This window comes from Macaca nemestrina, chromosome 16 (assembly GCF_043159975.1).
Source record: "Macaca nemestrina isolate mMacNem1 chromosome 16, mMacNem.hap1, whole genome shotgun sequence".
NCBI lineage: Eukaryota > Metazoa > Chordata > Mammalia > Primates > Cercopithecidae > Macaca > Macaca nemestrina.
In genome coordinates this window covers 83,479,289-83,504,352 of record NC_092140.1, presented here as the reverse complement: position 1 = coordinate 83,504,352, position 25,064 = coordinate 83,479,289, and the positions used below count along the sequence as shown (strand labels likewise).

The window sequence follows — 25,064 nt, the reverse complement described above, 5'->3', positions numbered from 1 at the left end:
CCCAACTGGCCAAGCACCTTTCCCCTGCTCATTGTCCAGAGAATCCGTTTTCAAACATTTCTGGCTCCAGAAACACCCTCACTTTCACAGAAACATCATCATTAAGGACTTAAAAGAGACCCTGATGAGGCCGAGTCTAAAATTAGCTAGGCCTTCAAATGTGAATGTGGTCCTAAAATTAGACAGGCCTTCCAGCTGGGCTTGGGCTTGCTGGAGCCCACACACAGGAGGGGCCGCCTGACTTCCTTCCTGCCTTTCCAGTTAATTGGCCTTGCAGATCTTCCTGGGACTGATGCTGCAGCCTCTCAAGGGCAGGGAGGCAGAGTTAGGAGGCTCTTCTGCACCCAGGTAGGGAGGCTGGAGGTGAGGCTTAGCTGTGTTCTCCTCTTACAGTAATGGGGCAGACCAAGGAGCAATCAGGGGCTTGCTGAGGGAAGCAGGACCAGCCCCCAGGCTGGAAAATCATAGGATCAAGGTATAATCAATCAAGGAGCACCTTTCATATGCCTAAATTTGGGACTGTTCATCTTTGTCAGTGTCTTACGAGACTTCTGATTGGGTGTGAACATTGTGTTGTATTAGAGTTGAAATGGGCCTTTGATTTACTCTAACCTTCTCATTTAATCAAGTAGGGTAAAGAATACAGTCGACCTGTGAACATGGGTTTAATCTGTGCAGGTCCTCTTATAGGTGGATTTTTTCCAACCAAATGTGTATCCAAAATATAGTATTTGAGGGATGTGAAACCCACATATATGGAGGGCTGACTTTTCATATACATGAGGGTTCCGCAGGATATACATGGGGCAGGGGCGGGGGTTCCTGGAACCAATCCTCGAGTGTACTGAGGGATGATTGCAGTTTTATTGGTACAGCTGTGATTAGAACCCAGGTCCCCAGGACAGGGTTCTTGAGATAGAAAAATCAGTCCTTTATCATGATCAGAATATTTATGTTAAAAACAACCATTTCCTGAATGGTTTCTATGTTGCAGGTGCCCTGCTAAGCACTTAATATCCATTATTTGATTTATTCCTCCTCACAGTCCTACGAGGTCCTACTGTTACTATCTTTATTTTGCAGATGAGAAAACGGAGGCAGGCTCTAGGCCATGAAACCCAGTGCCACGAACTCACCAGAAACCCTATTGTCTAACAGTGGATTGTGTGTTATGAAATGTCTTCATTCTACGCTTTGTCTTCCTTATCCATTTTCAATTGCTTTTAGTTTTTATTTTCTACTTTGTAAGGTTTTACTGAAATAAGGGGTTTTAAAGTTCTCCATATCACTATCTACCTCAGGAGAGTCTCTGCATTGCTGATAACCTCAAGGCTTCTGAGGTTTGCACAGAATTTCGTGGCAATAGAGGCGGACTGCAGAAATTAAGTAAAACCTGGCGGGAATGTTCAGATAGGTACCCCCAACACCACCCCCCACCCCTACTGTTTTCCCACCTTCCCTTATCAGCTTTGCCTCAGGAATAGGGAGGTGAAATGCAGAGGGACGACTGAAAAATGGAGGTGGGGAGTGTGAGGGAAGGGCAGTGAGTTCAGTCTAAGAACGTGTCCTTCCAAAACCAGCCCCTAATTCTTCGATTTGGCAAGGCCTTGTGGACAGACTCCATCCACTTGGCCCAACACTCACAGATGGGAAGGCAGCACGGGGTCTAATCTCAGTATCTGTAAAAATCGCCTATAAACATTGGCACCAAAGGACAAGGCTTAATGAACCACCAACGAGGCAATGATCCTGTGCCTTTCTCCTAGGGCCCCTAAGCCACTTTCCTGCAGGGAACTGACCTTGCTTTGGTACCCTGGTGTCCAGAAAGTGAATCCACTTCCAAAAACCTGAAATTATTCTGAGAGAGTACTTTACTCTCCCAGAGGATTACATCCAGTAAGAATAATGGTCCTTAGTACTCATAATATTGCTTCTCATCTAATAAGCACTTGAGAACATTAATTAGAAACTCGATGGAATTCCTAAAGACTGGATGGTGGGAAATTGCTCCTGCAGTGAGGCACCTTCACAGACTTAGCACAGAGCTTCTGGCAGCCAAGGAAGAAGGCAGAATTCCTCCCTTTCCAGCCCCGAACTGTGAAGACTTTATTTTGCATTAAGGCCAAAGGGAATAAGCTCATATTAACATCACAAAACATAACAAAATGCCTAGAAAACTCCTTATGTAATGCAAAGTACCAGAAAGGTAAATGGCTTTATCAACCATGAATTCCTCTGCAAAGCGAATGTGACAAAAATTCTTCTTGCTTTTCCGAATTGCTGTAATATCACCGCACTGCTCAAAGACTTCTTGAATAATTTCCTCGGTAGCATTTTCTGGTAATCCTCCGACAAACACAGTCTTACACCCAGGAGGTCGTTCTCTTGTGGAAGGAGGTGGAAGATCTAATAATCACAACAAAACAGAAAGTTTTGTCTTTCATTTATTTGCTCTCTCTGGTTCTCCCGGCAAAACTAAAGCTTGCAGAGTAACTTTCTCCAGACGGAGTGACGATCAACTTCTGTGCCAACTTACATTTATCCCAGGCTGTCTTGTTTCTAAGTTCCTCTCCCCTCCCACTCCCAACCTCTACCTTCTGTGTTTATTGCTACGCAGAGTGGCTATACGCTTGTCCATGAACAAACGTAAAGCAAATGTTTGCATAATGTCATTTCTCCTTTATACTACAGAAGCCCAGAGAAGGGAGGGAAAAAACTTCCCAAAGTACAAAACATGATGAAATGACAACATGATGAAGAACCTCAGCGTGTTATCTGCTTTGTCTTGTTTCCAGATAAAGGAGCGGCAAAGCGGAATACAGGAAGCACAACCCACAAAAGCGCGCACAATACTTACTTGGCTGTGCAACACCGGGCCTGAAAAAACCACTTTGTTATTATTCACATTTAAATGAGCAAACGATTACATTTTGGGGAGGCTGTATAAAAAGATAAAATGTACACTCTCACAACGTTTTACCTAGTTTATATGTAGATTACTAAAGCAATCTCCTGAAAAGTCCACTTAAAAAAGGCAACCCTGATTAATATGAACGACCCAAAAAAAAAAAAGTCCTAGCTTTTTTAGCCCATACACTTAGTATCTGAGGCAAAATTAAAAAATAAAATTCTGGCCCATTTACTTCATCAAATGTATGTTTCCTTCAAGCAAATGCAATTTGGTCCAGAAGCTCTGAGATGCAGCCTCCCCTCTCCTCGGCCCCCAAATTGCTAACTGTCAAATTAATTCAATTTTCCATCTAGCAAAACACATTTCGGAGTTTTTCTCCCACATTTGTGAAGATGGATGGAAGTGCTCACATATTTCACACTGTGTTCTCCAGCAAACACTAGGCTTCACTGCATGCAAAAGTCTTACCGCCAGATACACATCCCCAAATCCCATGTACTGGCTTGATAGTGGGGACTCAGCTTCTGGACAGACACGTGGCCACATCCCTGTGTATTTATTCTAATCGAGAGACAAAAGGCCTCCTGTAGAACGGATCCCCACTCTGCGCATTTACGTGTGAGTCACATCTGAAAATGACTGCAATGCCATTTTAAAATTTAAAAAGAAAACAATTTAAAATGCGCAAATAGCTCCCATAGGCGTTACTCACTTGGATTTTGAGGAAAAAGAGTACAGCTTTTGCAGTGGATTATTTCTTTGACAACAGCCACTTCTGTTGGTGGTGGGGGAGGTACCAGTCCAAGGCCTGGGATCATTGGGTTAATGGGGGTGATTCCAGTCATCATGTTGAGGCTTGGATCAAAGCCTGGGACACAGATTGAGTCTGTAAAGTATACAAGATAACATTTTGACTGGAGATTAAATCCATTTTTGTTGTTGTTTTTGCCATTTTCCTGCAAAGATGTTTTGACTTTATACTTTCTATGTTTCGGGAATTTCTCCTGGCATAAGATGTAATATTATAGAAAGCTATGCCAGAAGGGTAAAGAGAAAAAAAGGAAAAGATGAACATAGAAATACACAAAGGAAATTATATTACTTAAAATATTAATACAACAGAAAGAACACAGCATATTAAAGTGTAAAAGCATGCACCATTAAGCTTCACTATTACTGTGAATACAATTTTCTACTTCTTAACATTGGTGTATTGTTTATACCACCTTATGACCCAGAATATGGGGAGAATATCATTTAACATTGAAGTGCCCTGTGAATCTAATTGTCAACGTGGTTTCATCAAAAGAGCCTTCTTACCCAAGTGACCTAGATTTAGGAAAGTTCAATTTATATGTGCATACTTTATAATGATGTATTCAGGTTCCACCTAACCTATTTCCCCCGAAATTTAAAAAAAAAAAAAAAAAAAAGCAAAACAAAGAGTGATTACAATTCCTATGGCTGGGTTAGATACATGCAGGCATAAAATTAGCTATATACATTTCTGGATTCTATTGGATAATTGCACTTTCTTCCTATAATTTAGTCAACAAATAATTGACCCACCCTTTTGAAATCTTTATGCCCTGTATTAAAACGCACACACACAAACTTGAAAATAGAAATAGAAAGTGTGCAAAACAAATGGGTTTTCCAGCATAAACCCGGTTTTTTTTTTTTTTTTTTAGTGTGATAATGAAGCAAGTGATTTCAAAGGTGACATACAGACACTAATAAGTAAGACCTTTCTAACAGCAGGGACTATGAAAACACCGTACTGAGTAGCCACAAGGGGATCCTGTTCAGGAGGGTTTCCCTGTTGGCAGAAAACAGTCTCACGGGTGGCGTGAAAATGTTCCCAGGTAGACAGGCCAGGATAGATCATGGTGCCCTCCTTTACTCTGCAAGGATAAAACTTCCTTCTTGTCTTATACTCTCCTATCTTCTCCCTCCTCATCTTACATCATTTCCATTCTTCCTTCCTGCCCATCCCCCTGCCGCCCCCTACAGCCCCCTTGTACAGTTCTCCTGTACAGCCTGTGCCTTAGGCCTCTACATGCTCTCACTCTTTGCTTACCTGTGCTGAAAGGCTGGAGGAGCCCAGAAGCAGATGTAAGGATAACCACACCCTTTGTTTACTAAGAAGCTCCAGAGGATACAGAAGGTCTAGCAAAAGCGTTTCCTTTCTGGGAAAAGGTTTACAGATTCCGCCAGCTACTTTGGACATTTCCACTCCTCCTCTGGGCTGAACAGAATAAACAGTGTGATTCTGATCTATAACCCCAAGAGGACTGCTGTCCCATTTATTTAAAACTCCATTTAATTTCATAGTGTACCAGTGTGACTTCAATAAGTTTTTTTTTTTTTTTAAAAGAACCCTAAACATAAATGACAAACAAGCATTTTCTTTCAAAGTAGTCACCCTGACGTTCTAGGTACTTCCTCTACAATTATGGCTCTCAGTTTCTTCATCTGCAATATGGGACTGTTTGACTGGATTCTCTCTCGGAGTGCTAGAATTCCAAGACTCCAGGATTCCATGCTGATGTTGCGCAGAACAAACTGACACACAAAAGACATCAAGTTTTGTAAGTGACAGAGATGCCTCTGTTTATTCTGCCAATCATCAGAAAGTTTCACAAGTATGATTTCCATTTTACAGAAGAGAAAGTAAGGCCTAAAGTGCTTAAGTAAAACTTCTAACATTCCAAATCAAACAGATGGCAGAGTCAGAATGAGGGCCCAGGTCTTTGTCTCAGTATTTAAACACGTATTAAGTGTGACGATTTCAAAGTTTCCATCTAGAACGACCCAACCTGATTATTCATCTAATACATGCCACTACTTCTTAAAATGTACCTTACTCGTAAAAAAATCAAGATGGGTCCCGCTGATCAATTCCAAAGAAGTTCCAGAACAGAATGGTTTTCAACATCATCATCATTAAAATAACATATTGGCCTCCAAGGTGAATATATTAGAAAAAGAAATATTGGCAATGGGAATATTGGCATGCTTGTGCTTTTATTTAATCTCATTCTGTACATAGGCTTCATCTGTTTCTTTCCTGGCCTGGCCCTCGCTATTATTTGCCAACACAGGATGATTTAAGGCTGAAACCACTCAGGACTGCAAACCCTGAAATGAGAGCCCTGTGAATTATAATCAGCAGATGTTTCCCGCAAATGAGGAGAGAAGCCCAGTGCTTGCATTCTCTTTAGTTGTTAACAGACTTCTGTTTTCTTTCTGAAGGCTAAGTAAATAAGTATATGTCCAGAAATGGGGACAGACGATACCACTCTTGTACAAAATATTTTAATATACAGCAAGAGTGACTTTGCTTTTTCTGAGACATCAGTATGAGGAGACTATGAGGTTTAATGAAATCTGCATGGCAAGTGCAGTAGCTTCAAAAGAGCTTAGAAAGGAATTAACACGTAAATTATGTTGGACCTCAAAGGATTGGAGATTCAGTATTTTAGAAGAGAAAGTAAGGAAGGATTAGACTTTAAGGGAAAAAAAAGAACCCATTACTTTTTAACAATATATATACAGATGGAAATTGTTTTCTCAAACAGCACAGGAGCATATGATGTACTCGCTCATTAAAGCAAACGCACAAACTGAAAATCGAGGAAGACATAAACACAGGAAGACAAAGGTGAGAAGGTGGCGCAACCCCGAGAGTCAGTTCCATGCCCTAGTAGGAAAAGCTGCCCCTGTGAGCTTCAGAGATAATGAGTTGTAATTCTACTCAGCGCAGAGAGGAGGACTGCTTAAATCACAGCAAGAAAGAATCCAATTACATATACAGTAGAACTTTATTATCAAAACTGTACTGAAACGAGAGGAAGGAAGGGTTATTCATCGCCGACCGTGGCCCTGTCTGGCTCCTCTCTGTGTTGCTGGCTCCAAGCAGAGAGTGGCCACAGCCAAGGCTCGGCAAAGGTTTCTTTTTGGTTGTCTGTTCCCAATTGGACGAGACGAAAACAAAACAAAAAAATCCTTTTTACTGATTCACAGGCCAGTGTTTTATCAATTGGATGAGCATTTTTCAGAAGGCAGGTTGGGGCTTTGTGTTTAGGATTTTAGAGGCATGGCAGTTGAATTAATTAAAGCACTCATTCATTTGAATTAAAGCATTCATTCAGCATTTCCTAGGCACATACGACTGCCAGGATCTGGAGTTACAGAGGTAACAGTAGTAAGTTCCCCACTTGAGTCTGAGGAGAGGATAAAGGATGGGAACCAAACTCAGCAAGAGTCGGGACACAGGAGCTGAGGCTCCGAGGACACAGAGAGAGTCCAGGAAGGGAATTGCTGGGAGAGAGCCTGGTAGGCCTGGGGAATTCCAAACAATTTTTCATGGCTCTTTCATGGTGTGCATCTGGCAGTGTGGCCACAATGTCTGGAGAGACTGCAGGATTTAGATCAGATCAGAGGGACCCTGCTGTGGAAGCTAGTGAGTTTCCACTTTGCTGTCCCTGGAACTCAGAGTCAGAAATGCACCCTGCCAGGCCAGGGCCCCGGTGCCTGGGCTGCCCTTCCTCACTCCTTCTCTCTTTGTCTGCTGCCCGCTAGCCATGGCTTGTTCCTTTTTCTGCCCTTTCTAGTCAATGCCTCAGTTAAGAGTCTCATATTTGAGACAAGAACTAGATTTCATTTGAAAGAAAGGCAGCTGAGGCCTCTTGCCAGGCAAGGCTGGGCATACTAACTAGGTTAGGTGTGGGCAGGGAGAAGGGACACAGATAAGTTGTCAGTACCAGGAACAAGTCTGGCCTGGAAGGAAGAACATCGTGTTTTAAGAAAATAATGAGAAAGAGGCGGTAATCAGCCTAAATGGTTGCATTACAGGTGTAGTCCTGGGCTGAGGGTGTCCTGACAAAGTGGCTGAACACAGAGATTATTAGCAGCAGATAAAACACAGGTCCAGGCAGGGCAGCTGCCCAGAGGACTCTGTCTACAGGTCACAGGGCCTGTACCCCCGGTCCAGGGTTCAGACCTAGCCCAGGGGAAATAAAGTTTGCAACAACATCATGGGGTCACAAGTTGAGAAATACTAGGCCAACTGGCAGGTTACCTAAGCCAGGATTCAGGCAAGAGAAGCAAGACAGGATCCAGACACCAGAATAGAAGCCTGGGGTTTGGGGGAAGGACATAGACCCCTCAGTTATCAGACACGCAGCACAGGTCACAGCCTGACCAGCATAAAGCCTGATTGGAGGCTGAGTCTTAGAATGCAGGGCTCCAGAGCCCTCTTCCTCCTGCCTGACACCAGATGGACCCTCAAGTCCAGGGACAGGGTGAGTGTGTGGGGCCAGATCCCAGGACTTGTGCAGAGCACAGAGACAGGCTGGAAGGGCTCTAACAAACATGCAATTGTGCTGCTTCTTTTTTCAGAATTACTGGGTTAAAATTACTGACCTATCATCACTCTGCAGAGAAGCCATGTGATACATGAGGACATTCTGTTTACCAGTTTCCAATGGAGAAACTTTTTCAGAATAGTCTCCTATTGCAATTGGCAAGTCTTGTTGTTCTATAATATCGTTAAATTTGTGAACTATTAAAGTAATGCTCTTTTTCATTCCATGTTTTCCTTTTTTCAAGCATTTTTAAAAAAACTGCTTTGTGAACAGCAGAGGAAAAGTGAACATTTTATAAAAGGTGATCTTAAAGTCAAGGGATCGGGCACATCTGAATGACCTAAGGCTGACCAGCTTTTTTTTTTTTTTTTTTGAGACGAGTCTCACACTGTCACCCAGGCTGGAGTGCAGTGGCCTCAGCCTCCTGAGTAGCTGGGACTACAGGCGCCCGCCACAACGCCCGGCTAATTTTTTTTGTATTTTTAGTACAGACGGGGTTTCACCATGTTAGCCAGGATGGTCTTGATCTCCTGACCTCGTGATCCACCCGCCTTGGCCTCCCAAAGTGCTGGGATTACAGGCGTGAGCCACTGCGCCTGGCCGGCTGACTGGCTTTTTAACCTCTCTGGGCTTCAGTGTCTTCACCAGGGGAAGGAGAACATGAATACTAGATAGACATACTGGTCTTCATGCTCATCCAAGAAGAACATCTGGGTGAAGGCAGTATATCAAAGTGTGGAGACTCCAAGTCTGCACTGGCTGTATGACTTTGGGAAATTTAACTAATCTTTCTAAGCCTCATTTATAATATCTATAAAATAGAATAATATTTACTTTTTAATGTTCTTGTGAGGTTTTAAAAAAACAAAACCAAAGTGTTTAGCATAATGTCCAGCACATGGTAAATACTCAATAAATGGTAGCAATTACATACAGCATTAATATATTAATATTAATATATAGAATATTTACATAACCTTAGAGAAATATGTTGTCAACATAGAAGACACACAATCATAATGATTAAAAAGTCTTTCACTTGACAAACATGAGTATTAATATATAGAATATTTACATAACCTTATAGAAATATGTTATTAACATAGAAGACACACAATCATAATGATGATTAAAAAGTCTTTCATTTGACAAACATATGAGTGCCTACTAGGTGTTGCGTGTTTTGCTAGGTACTCTGTATTCAAAGACATTGCAATGTCCTTCCTTCAAAGATGTGGAAATCTAGTGACTGAAACAACTTAGCAGAAAATACCAATACAGTAATGACACCTATTTTGAGACATTTAAATAAAGGGTGCTATGAAAACACTGAAAAGGGGACATCTAAACCAGTCTGGGATAGGGTTTGTAAGGGTTGACTTATGTCCCCCCAAAAGATATGTTAAAGTCCTAATGCCCCGTACCTATGAGTGTGACTTCATTTAGAAATACTGTGTTTGCAGATGCAATCAAGATAAGATGAGGTCATACTGGATTAGGGTAGGCATGATCTAATATGACTGCTGTCCTTATAAGACGAGGAGAAAAGACACACACACACAGGGCGAATGCAATGTGATGACTGGAGAGATGCACTTGCAAGTCAAGGATCCCCCAGGATAGCTGGCAAACACCAGAAGCTAAGAGAAAGACATGAAACAGATTCTTCCCTGGATCCTTTAGTGAGAACGAGGCCCTGTCAACAGCTTAATTTTATACTTTTGGCCCCCAGAACTGCAAGACAATACGTTTCTGTTATTTTAAGCCACCCAGTTTGTGGTACTTTGATACAGCAGCCCTACCTAGAAAACAAATGGGGTTGAGGGTCGGGGGTCGGGTGGGTGCCGGGGAAGTGTCAGGGAAGGAATACTAGAGGGGGTGACAGCTGACCAGGTTCTTGAAAGGGATGACATCTATATATGCAATGGACATGTAAAAAGGTATCCCCAAAATACACTTACTGGGATCATAAATACAAAGATATTTCTAAATGTTCTCTTAGGAGAAATGTTCAAAACCAGTGCCCTGGAAGCAGAATAGCTCTTAGGTTTTCCCTTTGTGAAATAAACAAACTCTGAAGATGGCTATATATTTGTTAAGAACAAATTAACCACACAGATTATGTTAATGTAACAGAATACTTTATAAGATGAGTGAATGTCTACAAGCTGGATCTTTAAGAAAGTGAAATTGAAAATGCTTTTATAATCTTTCCAAAGAGTTTCAAAGGCAGTGAGGTATGTTTTCCATCTGAACTCAAGACGTATATCCAGAGTGAGTTCCTGGTGCCCTGCTGTGCACGCTTTATAAACAAAGACCTCATTCCATCAGTAAAACCCTCTGTCTCCTTTGACCAGGATGCAATGCTGGCAGAACTGAGGAATGCAGCCGTCAACAGCTATTCTAAGTATTGTTGACTTGGGTGAGGAGATTTGTGTTCATGTTTGCAAATATGACATGACATGAAGCAAAGAGAATTTCAAAACTCCTGACCAAAGCTGGCACGGAGAAAAACTGACTGCTCAAAGAACTCCATCAGCTCTTTCCAGCAATCTGTGCATGGAGCATGCACTTGAAAAGCAAGCGTGTTTTGAGTGAGCAGGAGGTAAGAGCTCATCAAAGTTTCTGTAAAATTCACTCACACTGCGGGCCAGGAATTCAAGGGCAGAGCGGTTTCTGTGCAGAGGCCTGGGCTAACACACTCAGAGCAAACTGCTCCATGTTTCCTGGATCTGCTGAAACACAGTCTTAAGACACAGTGGGCCTCACAGCTGAGCCGTGAAAACCATGCTGGCATAGGACAACCAGGTGTGGAGGGGTTCATTTTGACAAGCAGGCAACGGACACTGGCCCTAACCAAAGACTAGGAAATTTCAAAGCTGAAAGCAACCTGGGCATTACCTAGTCCTATCGTCTTGATTTAGAGATGAGAAAATGGATGCCCAGAGAAGTGAAGTGATTTGCCCAAAGTTACACGGCTAGTTAAGAGGAGAGCTGGAATTAGAATCAAGAGTCCTGCCGCTTCTTCACTGCACCTGAGCTCTCTGTCTCGATCCAGCCTGCCTTCCTTTGGATGCCTCTAGTGACACTGCACTCATGAACTCCTGACATGGCCCATTCCATTTTTTAACAGTTTTCACAGTAAGAAATTTATTCCTAATATGTTGACTTCGGATTTGATAACCTGTAGTTAAATCCATTGTCCTTATTCAGTATTCCTGGGTTCCTGTAACAAGTCTGATTCTCTTTCCCACCATTCCTGGTCAAACCCATAAAGAAAGCTCGCAACAATACCTGACTCTTCTGTCATTCAGCCTCAGCACCCTCTTCCCTCAGTCCTACTATGACCTAAAATCCACCTTTTCTGAGGTCTAAAAATTCTAAAAATCCACCTTTTCTGAGGTCCAGGGTTATCCACAGAAAGAGGCCAAGCAGAAGCTGATCAACCAATTAATGGTGGTCTCTATCTTTCTTATTTCTGAACTTGTATGTATATATTTTACTAAGTTGTTATGTTATGATTAAAAAGCACGGTCATGTTTACTCCTTGCATTGTGACAGGCCTGTGCTGAAAGCTTCATGTCATCTCATCATGTCATCTTTTTGGCAGTCCCATCACAAAGTTGACAAATGCTAAGTGACCTCATTCTACTAAAACACACACGTCTTGTCTTGCTGCAGAAGGATGAGCTCATGCAACTTTGCAGTTGACATTTTGAAACTAAATGAAGGATTTTGCATTTTCCATTTAATTTTCCAAAATCTGTCTTCTTACTTCTCCTCCTGTCTTGAATTTCTCTTCCCTTGTCCTCAATAGCTGTAAATGGCTAGACAATTGTCTCTTAAAGTTCCTGTCCCTTCTAATTCACCAGCAAATTTCTTCTTGCAGGACAGATTCAGCCACAGAGGGCAAGAAGATCCTCCTGTTGCCACATTTGGAAGGTGAACCATTAGCTGCCTTCCTGGCAGATGCCTACTGGGGGTCTGGAGCTTGGAGGTAGCACATGGAGCATGTTCTCCTCCACTTCCTCTGTCCAGGTGGTTGTTGCTTTGCTTTCATCACAGCATTGTTTCTGTTCTTTCCCCTCTCTACCTTCACCCCTTGGTGTGCGCCAGGTTCCCTGCACCCTCAGGTTTGTGAACTCTAGCATGTGCTTACAGAAATATCTTCTTAAGCAAATCTTCTTAGACTCCTTCCCCAACACTGATTTCTTCTGAATCGTCTGTTGTAAATTTCCAGTTTTAAGGGCCATTGCCAGGTCTCAGGGATGCACACAGGGGTCACTGTCAATTCCTTAGGCTGGAAGCTCATGTGTACTAAGTTATTTTCCCTGCTCCCTCTCACTCGTTTCTCCATCTTGTCTGAATGTACTCCATTCTGCTTACAGTACATCCTGCTTACAGGATCCTGGGCATCTGTCCTACTCCACTCCTCTTAGACACTTTTAGGTTAAGTAACTTTAGGGCTTGGTTGTTTCTTTTAATGGCACCACTTCTTCTCTCAGTCCTGGTTTAAAACCTCTATAGGTAACCACATCTAGTCACCCGCCAAGCCCTTTCAGATGGAGCCACCTTAGAAAGGATTTCTGGATCATTTTCTTTTTTGTTCCCATTGCTAATTTAGGTCCTCATTAGCTCTCATCTAGAGTACCGCGAAAGACTCTTTTTGTCCCCACAAACCGTAGCTTCTATATCTCCCCTGTCCCCGCTCCCTCCTGCTCTTCCTCCCTCCACCTCCTCCCTGCATGCCCTTCCCACACCCCTGGAACTGGGATCAGCCAGCGGTGCACACGGGAGAACCATGAGAACAGGCCCTAATTGGGGCCTCTAAATTACTTCTTTCAGACTTCTTTTCACATCCCTATCTCATTAGCCGATGATTAATTTTCTCTCTGCACGATGTTATGTGACTTTGTACAGCAGGACTGTTATATAATGATAGGGAGGGAGAAAAAGACTGAATTGGCTCTTGGTGTTCTCTGCTTTGTCCTAACTGACAAGCTCATGGTGTGGGAACAGACAGTAGAGGCAAAAAATGATTAAATCTTGAGAAATATTTTTGAACACTGAGTCAAGCCCCTAAGAAGTCTTTAATTTTTATACTTCTACTTCTATCTTTCTGAGGAGTGGGGACACTTCAAATATATGTTGAAAGACTAAATTAGAATTTCTTTCTGGCATTCAATGCCTCCTTGCTCTATAGAACTTCCTCTTTATTTGAAGTCAGGTAATAGCTTGGTGACACCATATAGATATAAAGCCCACTATAGTCAGTATTTATAACAGCAGAGATGGTATTTCACAGCCTGTAAATGTCTTTATAGGAATCTTGCCTTTGAAACCTGCATCTTTCGGAGGCAATATGCAGGTGTTAACCTTTTGATTTTATTTATCAACCTTCATTTCTGTTTACAAAGGCATGTGAGAGATAGGTAACGTCTCATAAATTTTAAAAAGAACAAAGAAAAACATTCAATATTTAGTTTCAAAGAAAACATGCACATCATATTATTTTAAACAATTTATGTAGGTTTCAATTTAAACTTACTGCTTGAAGGGACTGAAACAACACAGAACTGGTCTGTTTAAATAATATCAGTATATAGCTGTAGACTTGGAGAGAAAAAATAGGGCCTGTTTTAAAGGTAAACACATCATGAATATTCCTAAAGGGAACTGCAAATTGTATGTGGTTTGTAAATCATAGACTGATCTAATATTAATTTAATTTTTCTACTAGACTGTGTGGGCAAGGAGAACTGGCTAACATAACTATCACTTATCTCAGCTCCAACATTGCCCTTGGCATAGTGTCCTTTTTCCGGAAAGGTCAAGGTCAAAAGCAGAGACTATCCCCCAGATTTTTCATTTTCTTTCTTTTCTTTCTTTTTTTTCTTCAACAAGTATCAGTGAAATGAATGAAAGAAATTATAAAATTTACAGAATTTACAGAGTTCTTCCTAAAGAGACAAGGCAAAGTGGTATTTGGTTGTTGAATCCACAATGTCATAGCATAAATTCATATAGGATTCTAAGCAAATGACATGTGGTATTCTTTCTATTTGTCTTATTAACTGAACAGTAAGAGCCATGAGCATTCTTGTTAGTTGTTCCTTTATTATAATCAGAAAATTATGGTGACGACGACTTACATTTCACAGATAATGAGGCTAAGAGGCACAAGGAGTAAGAGTGTGTTCACAGAATAAATGGACAGAATTGGTCTTCGAACGCTTGTTAACATGGCATCTGGAAGGCAGACCTCATACTTCCCTTCCCTTCTGGCTACAAGAACCCAGACCTGAGATCAAAGGAATAACATAGAGGGGCAGTCGGGTAAATATGGTCTCATCTAAATCCACACAAAGTCATCTCATACCATTCAGCTTGGCAGTGCTTGAAAAATTCAGGACAGGAACAGGGACAGGAGAGGAGATCGTAATCCCATGCCTCAGGGGAATACTACAACCTAACAGGAACATAACTGAAAGGCAAGCCAACCAAAACAAGTTTATGAAAGAGGCAAAAATAAAATTTCACTCATCTACTATTAAAATTTTAAATAGGAAGCATAAACCATATGCAATAAACTCAATCTTCACTTCTATATTATGGTAAATTAGTGAATTAAGGGAAAAATAGAGAAAATACAGGAGCTGTAGATTCTGAGTAGAGATTAGAAATAAAAGGAAGAAATAAAGTTGAAGATGGAAAGAAAAGAAGTAAGTCAGAGGGAGAGGCAGCAGCAGACAGATGGAGGGACCGTCCGAGTTCTAGTTCAAGGGTAGACAAACAGAAACTGTGCCTCAGTTCTTCATCTGTAAAAGAAAGGACTAAACAGAGTATTTACCCTGACAGCATTGTTCTGAGGATTAGTATTATGAATTAAAACATGTACAAGGCTTCGAAGAATACCTGGTACAGAGTAAGCACTCAACACATATTACTATCACTTTGATGAACATTGTTATCATTTGTGTGTGTGAGTGTATGCATGTGTATATTAGAGTGTATATGTGCTACAAGACTGCTTTCGTGTCCTTCCTTTGAAAAAAAAGCATATCCTACTTCTCGGTGGCTTTTTAAGTTCATGTTTTATTATCTGTCCTAACTTCTTTGGGTGGAAACCAGGAGGCCTTCTAGCAAAACAGCTGAGGAGACAGTGCCATATAGTTTCTCTACAAAAGAAACTTCTCCAAGGGAAATCAGAAACCTCCCCTCTCTTCTCCCCCAGGACCTAAGATATTTTTCATGCCTGGAAATGAGAGTTGCAGCACTGGGAGCTGTTTCTTCTCTGCTTTTTCTGCCAGGAAGATCAGGTGTTGTACCCGACACACCAACTGCACTTGTTCGCATGTTTGGCATACCTGCTTTCCCCTTAAACTGAGTTTTCCCTTTGTAATTCTATTTTATTCAGCCAAATGAATATGTCTATTTTGAGCTTTTTTACACACACACATACACATACACACTTGCGTGCATACACACACACACGTCTTTTTAATAAATTAAAACTGAGCAGTACCAGAATTTTAAAAATACTTCCTTACATCCGAGGCCCTGGCCAGATTTACTTATTTACATGTTGTTTTGCATTTTAATTTAGAAAGCACCAATGCCAACCATATCCCCCCATGGCTTGTCATTTCTGGCAACATCCTGAGTAATTCCAGGGGCGAGTTTTTCAGAGAAGTAAGCTAAGAGGGAATAATTTAACTAACAAATTGCCATTTAAAACTAATTTATCCTTTTGGGCTGAGTGCAGTGTACTTGGAGGAGCATTCCTTAATGACTTGTTTGGATAATGTTTTTCTCCACAGTGTTGATCCTTCAACATTAGAAACTCAGAGAGCTAATTTCTCACATAAAAAACATATCCCAAACGTTTTTTTCTGGAAAGGTCAGGTCAAAAGCAGAGACTATTCCCCCAGATTTTTCATTTTCTTTCTTTCGTTCTTTTTTTTCTTTCTTTTTTTTTTTTTTAAAATTTATTTATTATTATTATACTTTAAGTTGTAGGGTACATGTGCATAACGTGCAGGTTTGTTACATATGTATACTTGTGCCATGTTGGTGTGCTGCACCCATCAACTCGTCATTTACATCAGGTATAACTCCCAGTGCAATCCCTCCCCCCGCCCCCCTCCCCATGATAGGCCCCGGTGTGTGATGTTCCCCTTTCTGAGTCCAGGTGATCTCATTGTTCAGTTCCCACCTATGAGTGAGAACATGCGGTGTTTGGTTTTCTGTTCTTGTGATAGTTTGCTAAGAATGATGGTTTCCAGCTGCATCCATGTCCCTACAAAGGACACAAACTCATCCTTTTTGATGGCTGCATAGTATTCCATGGTGTATATGTGCCACATTTTCTTAATCCAATCTGTCACTGATGGACATTTGGGTTGATTCCAAGTCTTTGCTATTGTGAATAGTGCTGCAATAAACATACGTGTGCATGTGTCTTTATAGCAGCATAATTTATAATCCTTTGGGTATATACCCAGTAATGGGATGGCTGGGTCATATGGTACATCTAGTTCTAGATCCTTGAGGAATCGCCATACTGTTTTCCATAATGGTTGAACTAGTTTACAATCCCACCAACAGTGTAAAAGTGTTCCTATTTCTCCACATCCTCTCCAGCACCTGTTGTTTCCTGACTTTTTAATGATCGCCATTCTAACTGGTGTGAGATGGTATCTCATTGTGGTTTTGATTTGCATTTCTCTGATGGCCAGTGATGATGAGCATTTTTTCATGTGTCTGTTGGCTGTATGAATGTCTTCTTTTGAGAAATGTCTGTTCATATCCTTTGCCCACTTTTTGATGGGGTGGTTTGTTTTTTTCTTGTAAATTTGTTTGAGTTCTTTGTAGGTTCTGGATATTAGCCCTTTGTCAGATGAGTAGATTGCAAAAATTTTCTCCCATTCTGTAGGTTGCCTGTTCACTCTGATGGTAGTTTCTTTTGCTGTGCAGAAGCTCTTTAGTTTAATGAGATCCCATTTGTCAATTTTGGCTTTTGCTGCCGTTGCTTTTGGTGTTTTAGACATGAAGTCTTTGCCCATGCCTATGTCCTGAATGGTACTACCTAGGTTTTCCTCTAGGATTTTTATGGTATTAGGTCTAACATTTAAGTCTCTAATCCATCTTGAATTAATTTTCGTATAAGGAGTAAGGAAAGGATCCAGTTTCAGCTTTCTACTTATGGCTAGCCAATTTTCCCAGCACCATTTATTAAATAGGGAATTCTTTCTCCATTTCTTGTTTCTCTCAGGTTTGTCAAAGATCAGATGGCTGTAGATGTGTGGTATTATTTCTGAGGACTCTGTTCTGTTCCATTGGTCTATATCTCTGTTTTGGTACCAGTACCATGCTGTTTTGGTTACTGTAGCCTTGTAGTATAGTTTGAAGTCAGGTAGCGTGATGCCTCCAGCTTTGTTCTTTTGACTTAGGATTGTCTTGGAGGTGCGGGCTCTTTTTTGGTTCCATATGAACTTTAAAGCAGTTTTTTCCAATTCTGTGAAGAAACTCATTGGTAGCTTGATGGGGATGGCATTGAATCTATAAATTACCTTGGGCAGTATGGCCATTTTCACGATATTGATTCTTCCTATCCATGAGCATGGTATGTTCTTCCATTTGTTTGTGTCCTCTTTTATTTCACTGAGCAGTGGTTTGTAGTTCTCCTTGAAGAGGTCCTTTACATCCCTTGTAAGTTGGATTCCTAGGTATTTTATTCTCTTTGAAGCAATTGTGAATGGAAGTTCATTCCTGATTTGGCTCTCTGTTTGTCTGTTACTGGTGTATAAGAATGCTTGTGATTTTTGCACATTAATTTTGTATCCTGAGACTTTGCTGAAGTTGCTTATCAGCTTAAGGAGATTTTGGGCTGAGACAATGGGGTTTTCTAAATATACAATCATGTCATCTGCAAACAGGGACAATTTGACTTCTTCTTTTCCTAACTGAATACCCTTCATTTCTTTCTCTTGCCTAATTGCCCTAGCCAGAACTTCCAACACTATGTTGAATAGGAGTGGTGAGAGAGGGCATCCCTGTCTTGTGCCAGTTTTCAAAGGGAATTTTTCCAGTTTTTGCCCATTCAGTATGATATTGGCTGTGGGTTTGTCATAAATAGCTCTTCTTATTTTGAGGTACGTTCCATCAATACCAAATTTATTGAGCGTTTTTAGCATGAAGGGCTGTTGAATTTTGTCAAAAGCCTTTTCTGCATCTATTGAGATAATCATGTGGTTCTTGTCTTTGGTTCTGTTTATATGCTGGATTATGTTTATTGATTTGCGAATGTTGAACCAGCCTTGCATCCCAGGGATGAAGCCCACTTGATCATGGTGGATAAGCTTTTTGATGTGTTGCTGAATCCGGTTTGCCAGTATTTTATTGAGGATTTTTGCATGGGTGTTCATCAGGGATATTGGTCTAAAATTCTATTTTGTTGTTGTGTCTCTGCCAGGCTTTGGTATCAGGATGATGTTGGCCTCATAAAATGAGTTAGGGAAGATTCCCTCTTTTTCTATTGATTGGAATAGTTTCAGAAGGAATGGTACCAACTCCTCCTTGTACCTCTGGTAGAATTCAGCTGTGAATCCATCTGGTCCTGGACTTTTTTTGGTTGGTAGGCTATTAATTATTGCCTCAATTTCAGAGCCTGCTATTGGTCTATTCAGGGATTCAACTTCTTCCTGGTTTAGTCTTGGAAGAGTGTAAGTGTCCAGGAAATTATCCATTTCTTCTAGATTTTCCAGTTTATTTGCGTAGAGGTGTTTATAGTATTCTCTGATGGTAGTTTGTATTTCTGTGGGGTCGGTGGTGATAACCCCTTTATCATTTTTAATTGCGTCGATTTGATTCTTCTCTCTTTTCTTCTTTATTAGTCTTGCTAGTGGTCTGTCAATTTTGTTGATCTTTTCAAAAAACCAACTCCTGGATTCATTGATTTTTTGGAGAGTTTTTTGTGTCTCTATCTCCTTCAGTTCTGCTCTGATCTTAGTTATTTCTTGCCTTCTGCTAGCTTTCGAATGTGTTTGCTCTTGCTTCTCTAGTTCTTTTAATTGTGATGTTAGAGTGTCAATTTTAGATCTTTCCTGCTTTCTCTTGTGGGCATTTAGTGCTATAAATTTCCCTCTACACACAGCTTTAAATGTGTCCCAGAGATTCTGGTATGTTGTATCTTTGTTCTCATTGGTTTCAAAGAACATCTTTATTTCTGCCTTCGTTTCGTTATGTACCCAGTAGTCATTCAGGAGCAGGTTCTTCAGTTTCCATGTAGTTGAGCGGTTTTGATTGAGTTTCTTAGTCCTGAGTTGTAGTTTGATTGCACTGTGGTCTGAGAGACAGTTTGTTATAATTTCTGTTCTTGTACATTTGCTGAGGAGTGCTTTACTTCCAATTACGTGGTCAATTTTGGAGTAAGTACGATGTGGTGCTGAGAAGAATGTATATTCTGTTGATTTGGGGTGGAGAGTTCTATAGATGTCTATTAGGTCTGCTTGCTGCAGAGATGAGTTCAATTCCTGGATATCCTTGTTAACTTTCTGTCTCGTTGATCTGTCTAATGTTGACAGTGGAGTGTTGAAGTCTCCCATTATTATTGTATGGGAGTCTAAGTCTCTTTGTAAGTCTCTAAGGACTTGCTTTATGAATCTGGGTGCTCCTGTATTGGGTGCATATATGTTTAGGATAGTTAGCTCTTCCTGTTGAATTGATCCCTTTACCATTATGTAATGGCCTTCTTTGTCTCTTTTGATCTTTGATGGTTTAAAGTCTGTTTTATCAGAGACTAGTATTGCAACCCCCGCTTTTTTTTTGTTCTCCATTTGCTTGGTAAATCTTCCTCCATCCCTTTATTTTGAGCCTATGTATGTCTCTGCGTGTGAGATGGGTCTCCTGAATACAGCAGACTGATGGGTCTTGACTCTTTATCCAGTTTGCCAGTCTGTGTCTTTTAATTGGAGCATTTAGTCCATTTACATTTAAGGTTAAGATTGTTATGTGTGAACTTGATCCTGCCATTATGATATTAACTGGTTATTTTGCTCGTTAGTTGATGCAGTTTCTTCCTAGCATCGATGGTCTTTACATTTTGGCATGTTTTTGCAATGGCTGGTACCGGTTGTTCCTTTCCATGTTGAGTGCTTCCTTCAGGGTCTCTTGTAAGGCAGGCCTAGTGGTGACAAAATCTCTAAGCATTTGCTTATCTGTAAAGGATTTTATTTCTCCTTCACTTATGAAACTTAGTTTGGCTGGATATGAAATTCTGGGTTTAAAATTCTTTTCTTTAAGAATGTTGAATATTGGCCCCCACTCTCTTCTGGCTTGTAGAGTTTCTGCCGAGAGATCTGCTGTTAGTCTGATGGGCTTCCCTTTGTGGGTAACCCGACCTTTCTCTCTGGCTGCCCTTAAGATTTTTTCCTTCATTTCAACTTTGGGGAATCTGGCAATTATGTGTCTTGGAGTTGCTCTTCTCGAGGAGTATCTTTGTGGCGTTCTCTGTATTTCCTGGATTTGAATGTTGGCCTGCCCTACTAGGTTGGGGAAGTTCTCCTGGATGATATCCTGAAGAGTGTTTTCCAACTTGGTTCCATTTTCTCCCTCACTTTCAGGCACCCCAATCAGACGTAGATTTGGTCTTTTTACATAATCCCATACTTCTTGCAGGCTTTGTTCATTTCTTTTTCTTCTTTTTTCTTTTGGTTTCTCTTCTCACTTCATTTCATTCATTTGATCCTCAATCGCAGATACTCTTTCTTCCAGTTGATCGAGTCGGTTACTGAAGCTTGTGCATTTGTCACGTATTTCTCGTGTCATGGTTTTCATCTCTTTCATTTCGTTTATGACCTTCTCTGCATTAATTACTCTAGCCATCAATTCTTCCACTTTTTTTTCAAGATTTTTAGTTTCTTTGAGCTGGGTACGTAATTCCTCCTTTAGCTCTGAGAAATTTGATGGACTGAAGCCTTCTTCTCTCATCTTGTCAAAGTCATTCTCCGTCCAGCTTTGATCCGTTGCTGGCGATGAGCTGCGCTCCTTTGTCGGGGGAGATGCGCTCTTATTTTTTGAATTTCCAGCTTTTCTGCCCTGCTTTTTCCCCATCTTTGTGGTTTTATCTGCCTCTGGTCTTTGATGATGGTGATGTACTGATGGGGTTTTGGTGTAGGTGTCCTTCCTGTTTGATAGTTTTCCTTCTAACAGTCAGGACCCTCAGCTGTAGGTCTGTTGGAGATTGCTTGAGGTCCACTCCAGACCCTGTTTGCCTGGGTATCCCGCAGCAGAGGTTGCAGAAGATAGAATATTTCTGAACAGCGAGTGTACCTGTCTGATTCTTGCTTTGGAAGCTTCCTCTCAGGGGTGTACTCCACCCTGTGAGGTGTGGGGTGTCAGACTGCCCCTAGTGGGGGATGTCTCCCAGTTAGGCTACTCAGGGGTCAGGGACCCACTTGAGCAGGGAGTCTGTCCCTTCTCAGATCTCAACCTCGGTGTTGGGAGATCCACTGCTCTCTTCAAAGCTGTCAGACAGAGTCGTTTGCGTCTGCAGAGGTTTCGGCTGTGTTTGTTATTGCCCTGTCCCCAGAGGTGGAGTCTACAGAGACAGGCAGGTTTCCTTGAGCTGCTGTGAGTTCCACCCAGTTCGAGCTTCCCAGCAGCTTTGTTTACCTACTTAAGCCTCAGCAATGGTGGGCGCCCCTCCCCCAGCCTCGCTGCTGCCTTGCCGCGAGATCGCAGACTGCTGTGCTAGCAATGAGGAAGGCTCCTTGGGTGTGGGACCCCCCCGGCCAGGTGTGGGATATGATCTCCTGGTGTGCCTGTTTGCTTAAAGCGCAGTATTGGGGTGGGAGTTACCCGATTTTCCAGGTGTTGTGTGTCTCAGTTCCCCTGGCTAGGAAAAGGGATTCCCTTCCCCCTTGCGCTTCCCAGGTGAGGCAATGCCTCGCCCTGCTTCAGCTCTCGCTGGTCGGGCTGCAGCAGCTGACCAGCACCGATCGTCCGGCACTCCCCAGTGAGATGAACCCAGTACCTCAGTTGAAAATGCAGAAATCACCGGTCTTCTGTGTCGCTCGCGCTGGGAGTTGGAGACTGGAGCTGTTCCTATTCGGCCATCTTGCTCCGCCCCTTCTCTTTCTTTTTTTTTTTGCAAACAGGGTCTCATTCTGTCACCCAGGCTGGAGTGTAGCAGCTCCATCACAGCTCATTGCAGCCTCAACCTCCCGGGCTGGAGTGATTCTCCTGCCTCAGCCTCCCAAGAAGCTGGGACTACAGGTGTGTGCCACTACACCTGGCTAATTTTTATATTTTTTGTAGAGATGGGGTTTCACCATGTTGCCCAGGCTGGTGTCGAACTCCTGGGCTCAAGTGATCCTCCTGCCTCAGCCTCCCAAATGTTGCGATTATGGGCATGAGCCACCGTGCCTAGAAAGGATTTTTCATTTTCAATTAAGTATTTTCTGCCCAGTTATAACTTCAAAGAACATTTTGTACTTCATTCAGGGGTCTACATTTCATTCTTATTCACAGAAGCATCTAGTTTTGAATTGTTACTATGTTTTTCTGTAGGGCTATATTTTCAAAATCCTTTTTTGGTCATTTAAAAAGCTGGTCCTCATTATATCTCCACAAGATTTTTCCCCCTCCACAGATGAAGAAAGAAGTTGAGGTTTGGCATACTGAAGACATCTGCCCACAGTGTCACTGGAATCATAGGGAAATAGGCTGTGGTTCATGCTATCCTGCTGGTGATGAGAGTCTAACTGTCTGTGGTCTCCAGGGTGGCAAAGAGCAGAGGGGAAGAATCAGGAGGCACAGTATTCAGGGCTTCGCTGAATGTCAAGTTCAGCTTCCTCATCTCAGATGTGAGGCTGCAACCTGCCTACTTACTTCACATTGTTATTGTGAGTGCCAAACTGTATGATGGACGTTTATGTGCCAGCAATTTACAAACAAGCAATCAATACACAAATGTAAATTATAGTCAGCATTTTTTCCTGTTTTGGTGGCTTCTGAGACTCCACAATGGTGCTAAGTTCCCACCTTGTCCAGAAAGAGAATTCGATATATTATTCAGTGTATTATTATGTTTTAACAAGTATACAGAAGTGTGACAGGTGAGAGGCAGAGAGGGAGGAAGGGAGGGGGCAGAGACAGACAGAGATAGTGTCTATGTATGTGTGTGTCCTCAGTGCTTGTAATCCATGGTTCTCAGCAGAACTGTGCCATTCTCCACGTTAGGGTCAGCCAGTTTTTCTAGTTGGAAAAATTGAGAAGCAGAGTGGCATGCCGCCCTAGGTCCTTCTAAGATATTTGTTCAATCAACATGTATTAATTACATACAAGTTTGCTAGGCAAGACGCTGGGGGCATAGAGGTAAGTCAGGATCCCTGACCCTAAGGTACTCCCAGTCCATGGTGATGCAGACACCTGGGCACACAGTTGTGTTAGAAAGTGGCAACATTATTAGCAAGGCACACAAAGTACCTATGTCATCAACCTGAAAAGAGCCTGACCATACTCTGAATTGTATGTGGCCTTCCTCAGTGAAAGCATCTATGTAGCCAAGCCACTGTATCCCCAAAGCCAAGCACAGAGCATTTTGTAAACACACACCTAAGTCAGAGAGTGGCTACCCCATGGGCCCCAGCCACACTTTCAATAGCAGTCATTTTCCTGCATTTATCAAAAGACATTTTGCGGGAAGAGGATTGTTGGGTGTTATATTATTTATCTTTATCTGTATTATTATTTACCTTTCTCCTCTTCTTAACGCAGGAACATTCCAAATCAGTAGGCCTCTTGCAAGCTGAGTCTACACCAAAAGTGCACATGTTGTGGAAGACTGAGGTTATAAAGGATAAATCTGTCACAGAGACAGAGTACAAGGGCTGGCTAATCTATATTTGCTTGTTGTAACTGAACGGGGAATTTACATTTGCCAGAATAGCAGAAAAGAAATATTAGCTTGGGCATTCATGCCCTTATTCAATTATTTTCTTTTTACTGTAGCAAAAACAGATCTTCACATTTTTTCAAATACATTTGGTCAGTCAGTCAAAAGAATTTGAAAAGCATATCACAAGTATTTAACTTCCTTCTATCAGAGAGTGATGGGACTGAGACAGGAGGGAAGTGAATCATTTCAGCATAAAGCTTCTGTTAAACACAGCTAAGTCAAACTGAACTAAAATAGAATAAATTGGATGTATGAAGTGTGTATTATGGGAACTTATCCTGGGACCTCTTCTGTTCAGTGTCTTTTCTTGATGTCTTGAACAAAGAACGCTATAATACACTAAATACCATCATCAAGTACTTGCGCTGAAGCATGTTAGGTGCTAAGAACACAGAAAGTTTGAAGACAAGTATTTAGGCTTCATGCTTCAAGAGAGACAGGAACTTTCAGAGTAAAAGTGACAAAAAAGTACTTTAGTGTATTGAAAAGCATGCTAAAATGAAATTAAAGAGCTGAAACTCTACCCAGAGTTACATGACTGACACAGTCACCATAGATTATAACAGAAAGTCATACATGTAAGAGGTAAATCCTAATTCCACAGGATAATGTCAGGGAAATGAGGTCCTATAAAGCATCCCTCACACTGTTGCCCTTGGCCACCATCTGTCCAGAAGTGGTACCAGGCCAGCTCTTGTTATTACCATAAGAAGCAGAGAGATATGAGTTGGAAGGATCCAGGTCAGATGGACTCCTACCAACCTCTTCCCATTGAAATCTGGGCATTTCTACCCTGGCCTCACCCTTCCACACCTGGCTTGGC

The 25,064-nt window shown here is 41.7% G+C and overlaps 1 protein-coding gene across 13 annotated transcripts in view; it reads right to left on the bottom strand.

The window, feature by feature from the left end:
* LOC105491716 (ecto-NOX disulfide-thiol exchanger 1) overlaps positions 1–25,064 on the bottom strand; it is a 468,515-nt gene that overhangs the window by 153,097 nt on the left and 290,354 nt on the right. For all 13 annotated transcript variants that reach the window (XM_024796026.2, XM_011758342.2, XM_011758343.2 and 10 more), the window contains 2 exons: positions 3,624–3,797; positions 2,200–2,406 (listed from right to left, as the gene is read on the bottom strand). In XM_024796026.2, coding sequence (XP_024651794.1) covers positions 2,200–2,406; positions 3,624–3,797 — 381 coding nt within the window. The remainder of the gene's footprint in view (positions 1–2,199; positions 2,407–3,623; positions 3,798–25,064) is intronic.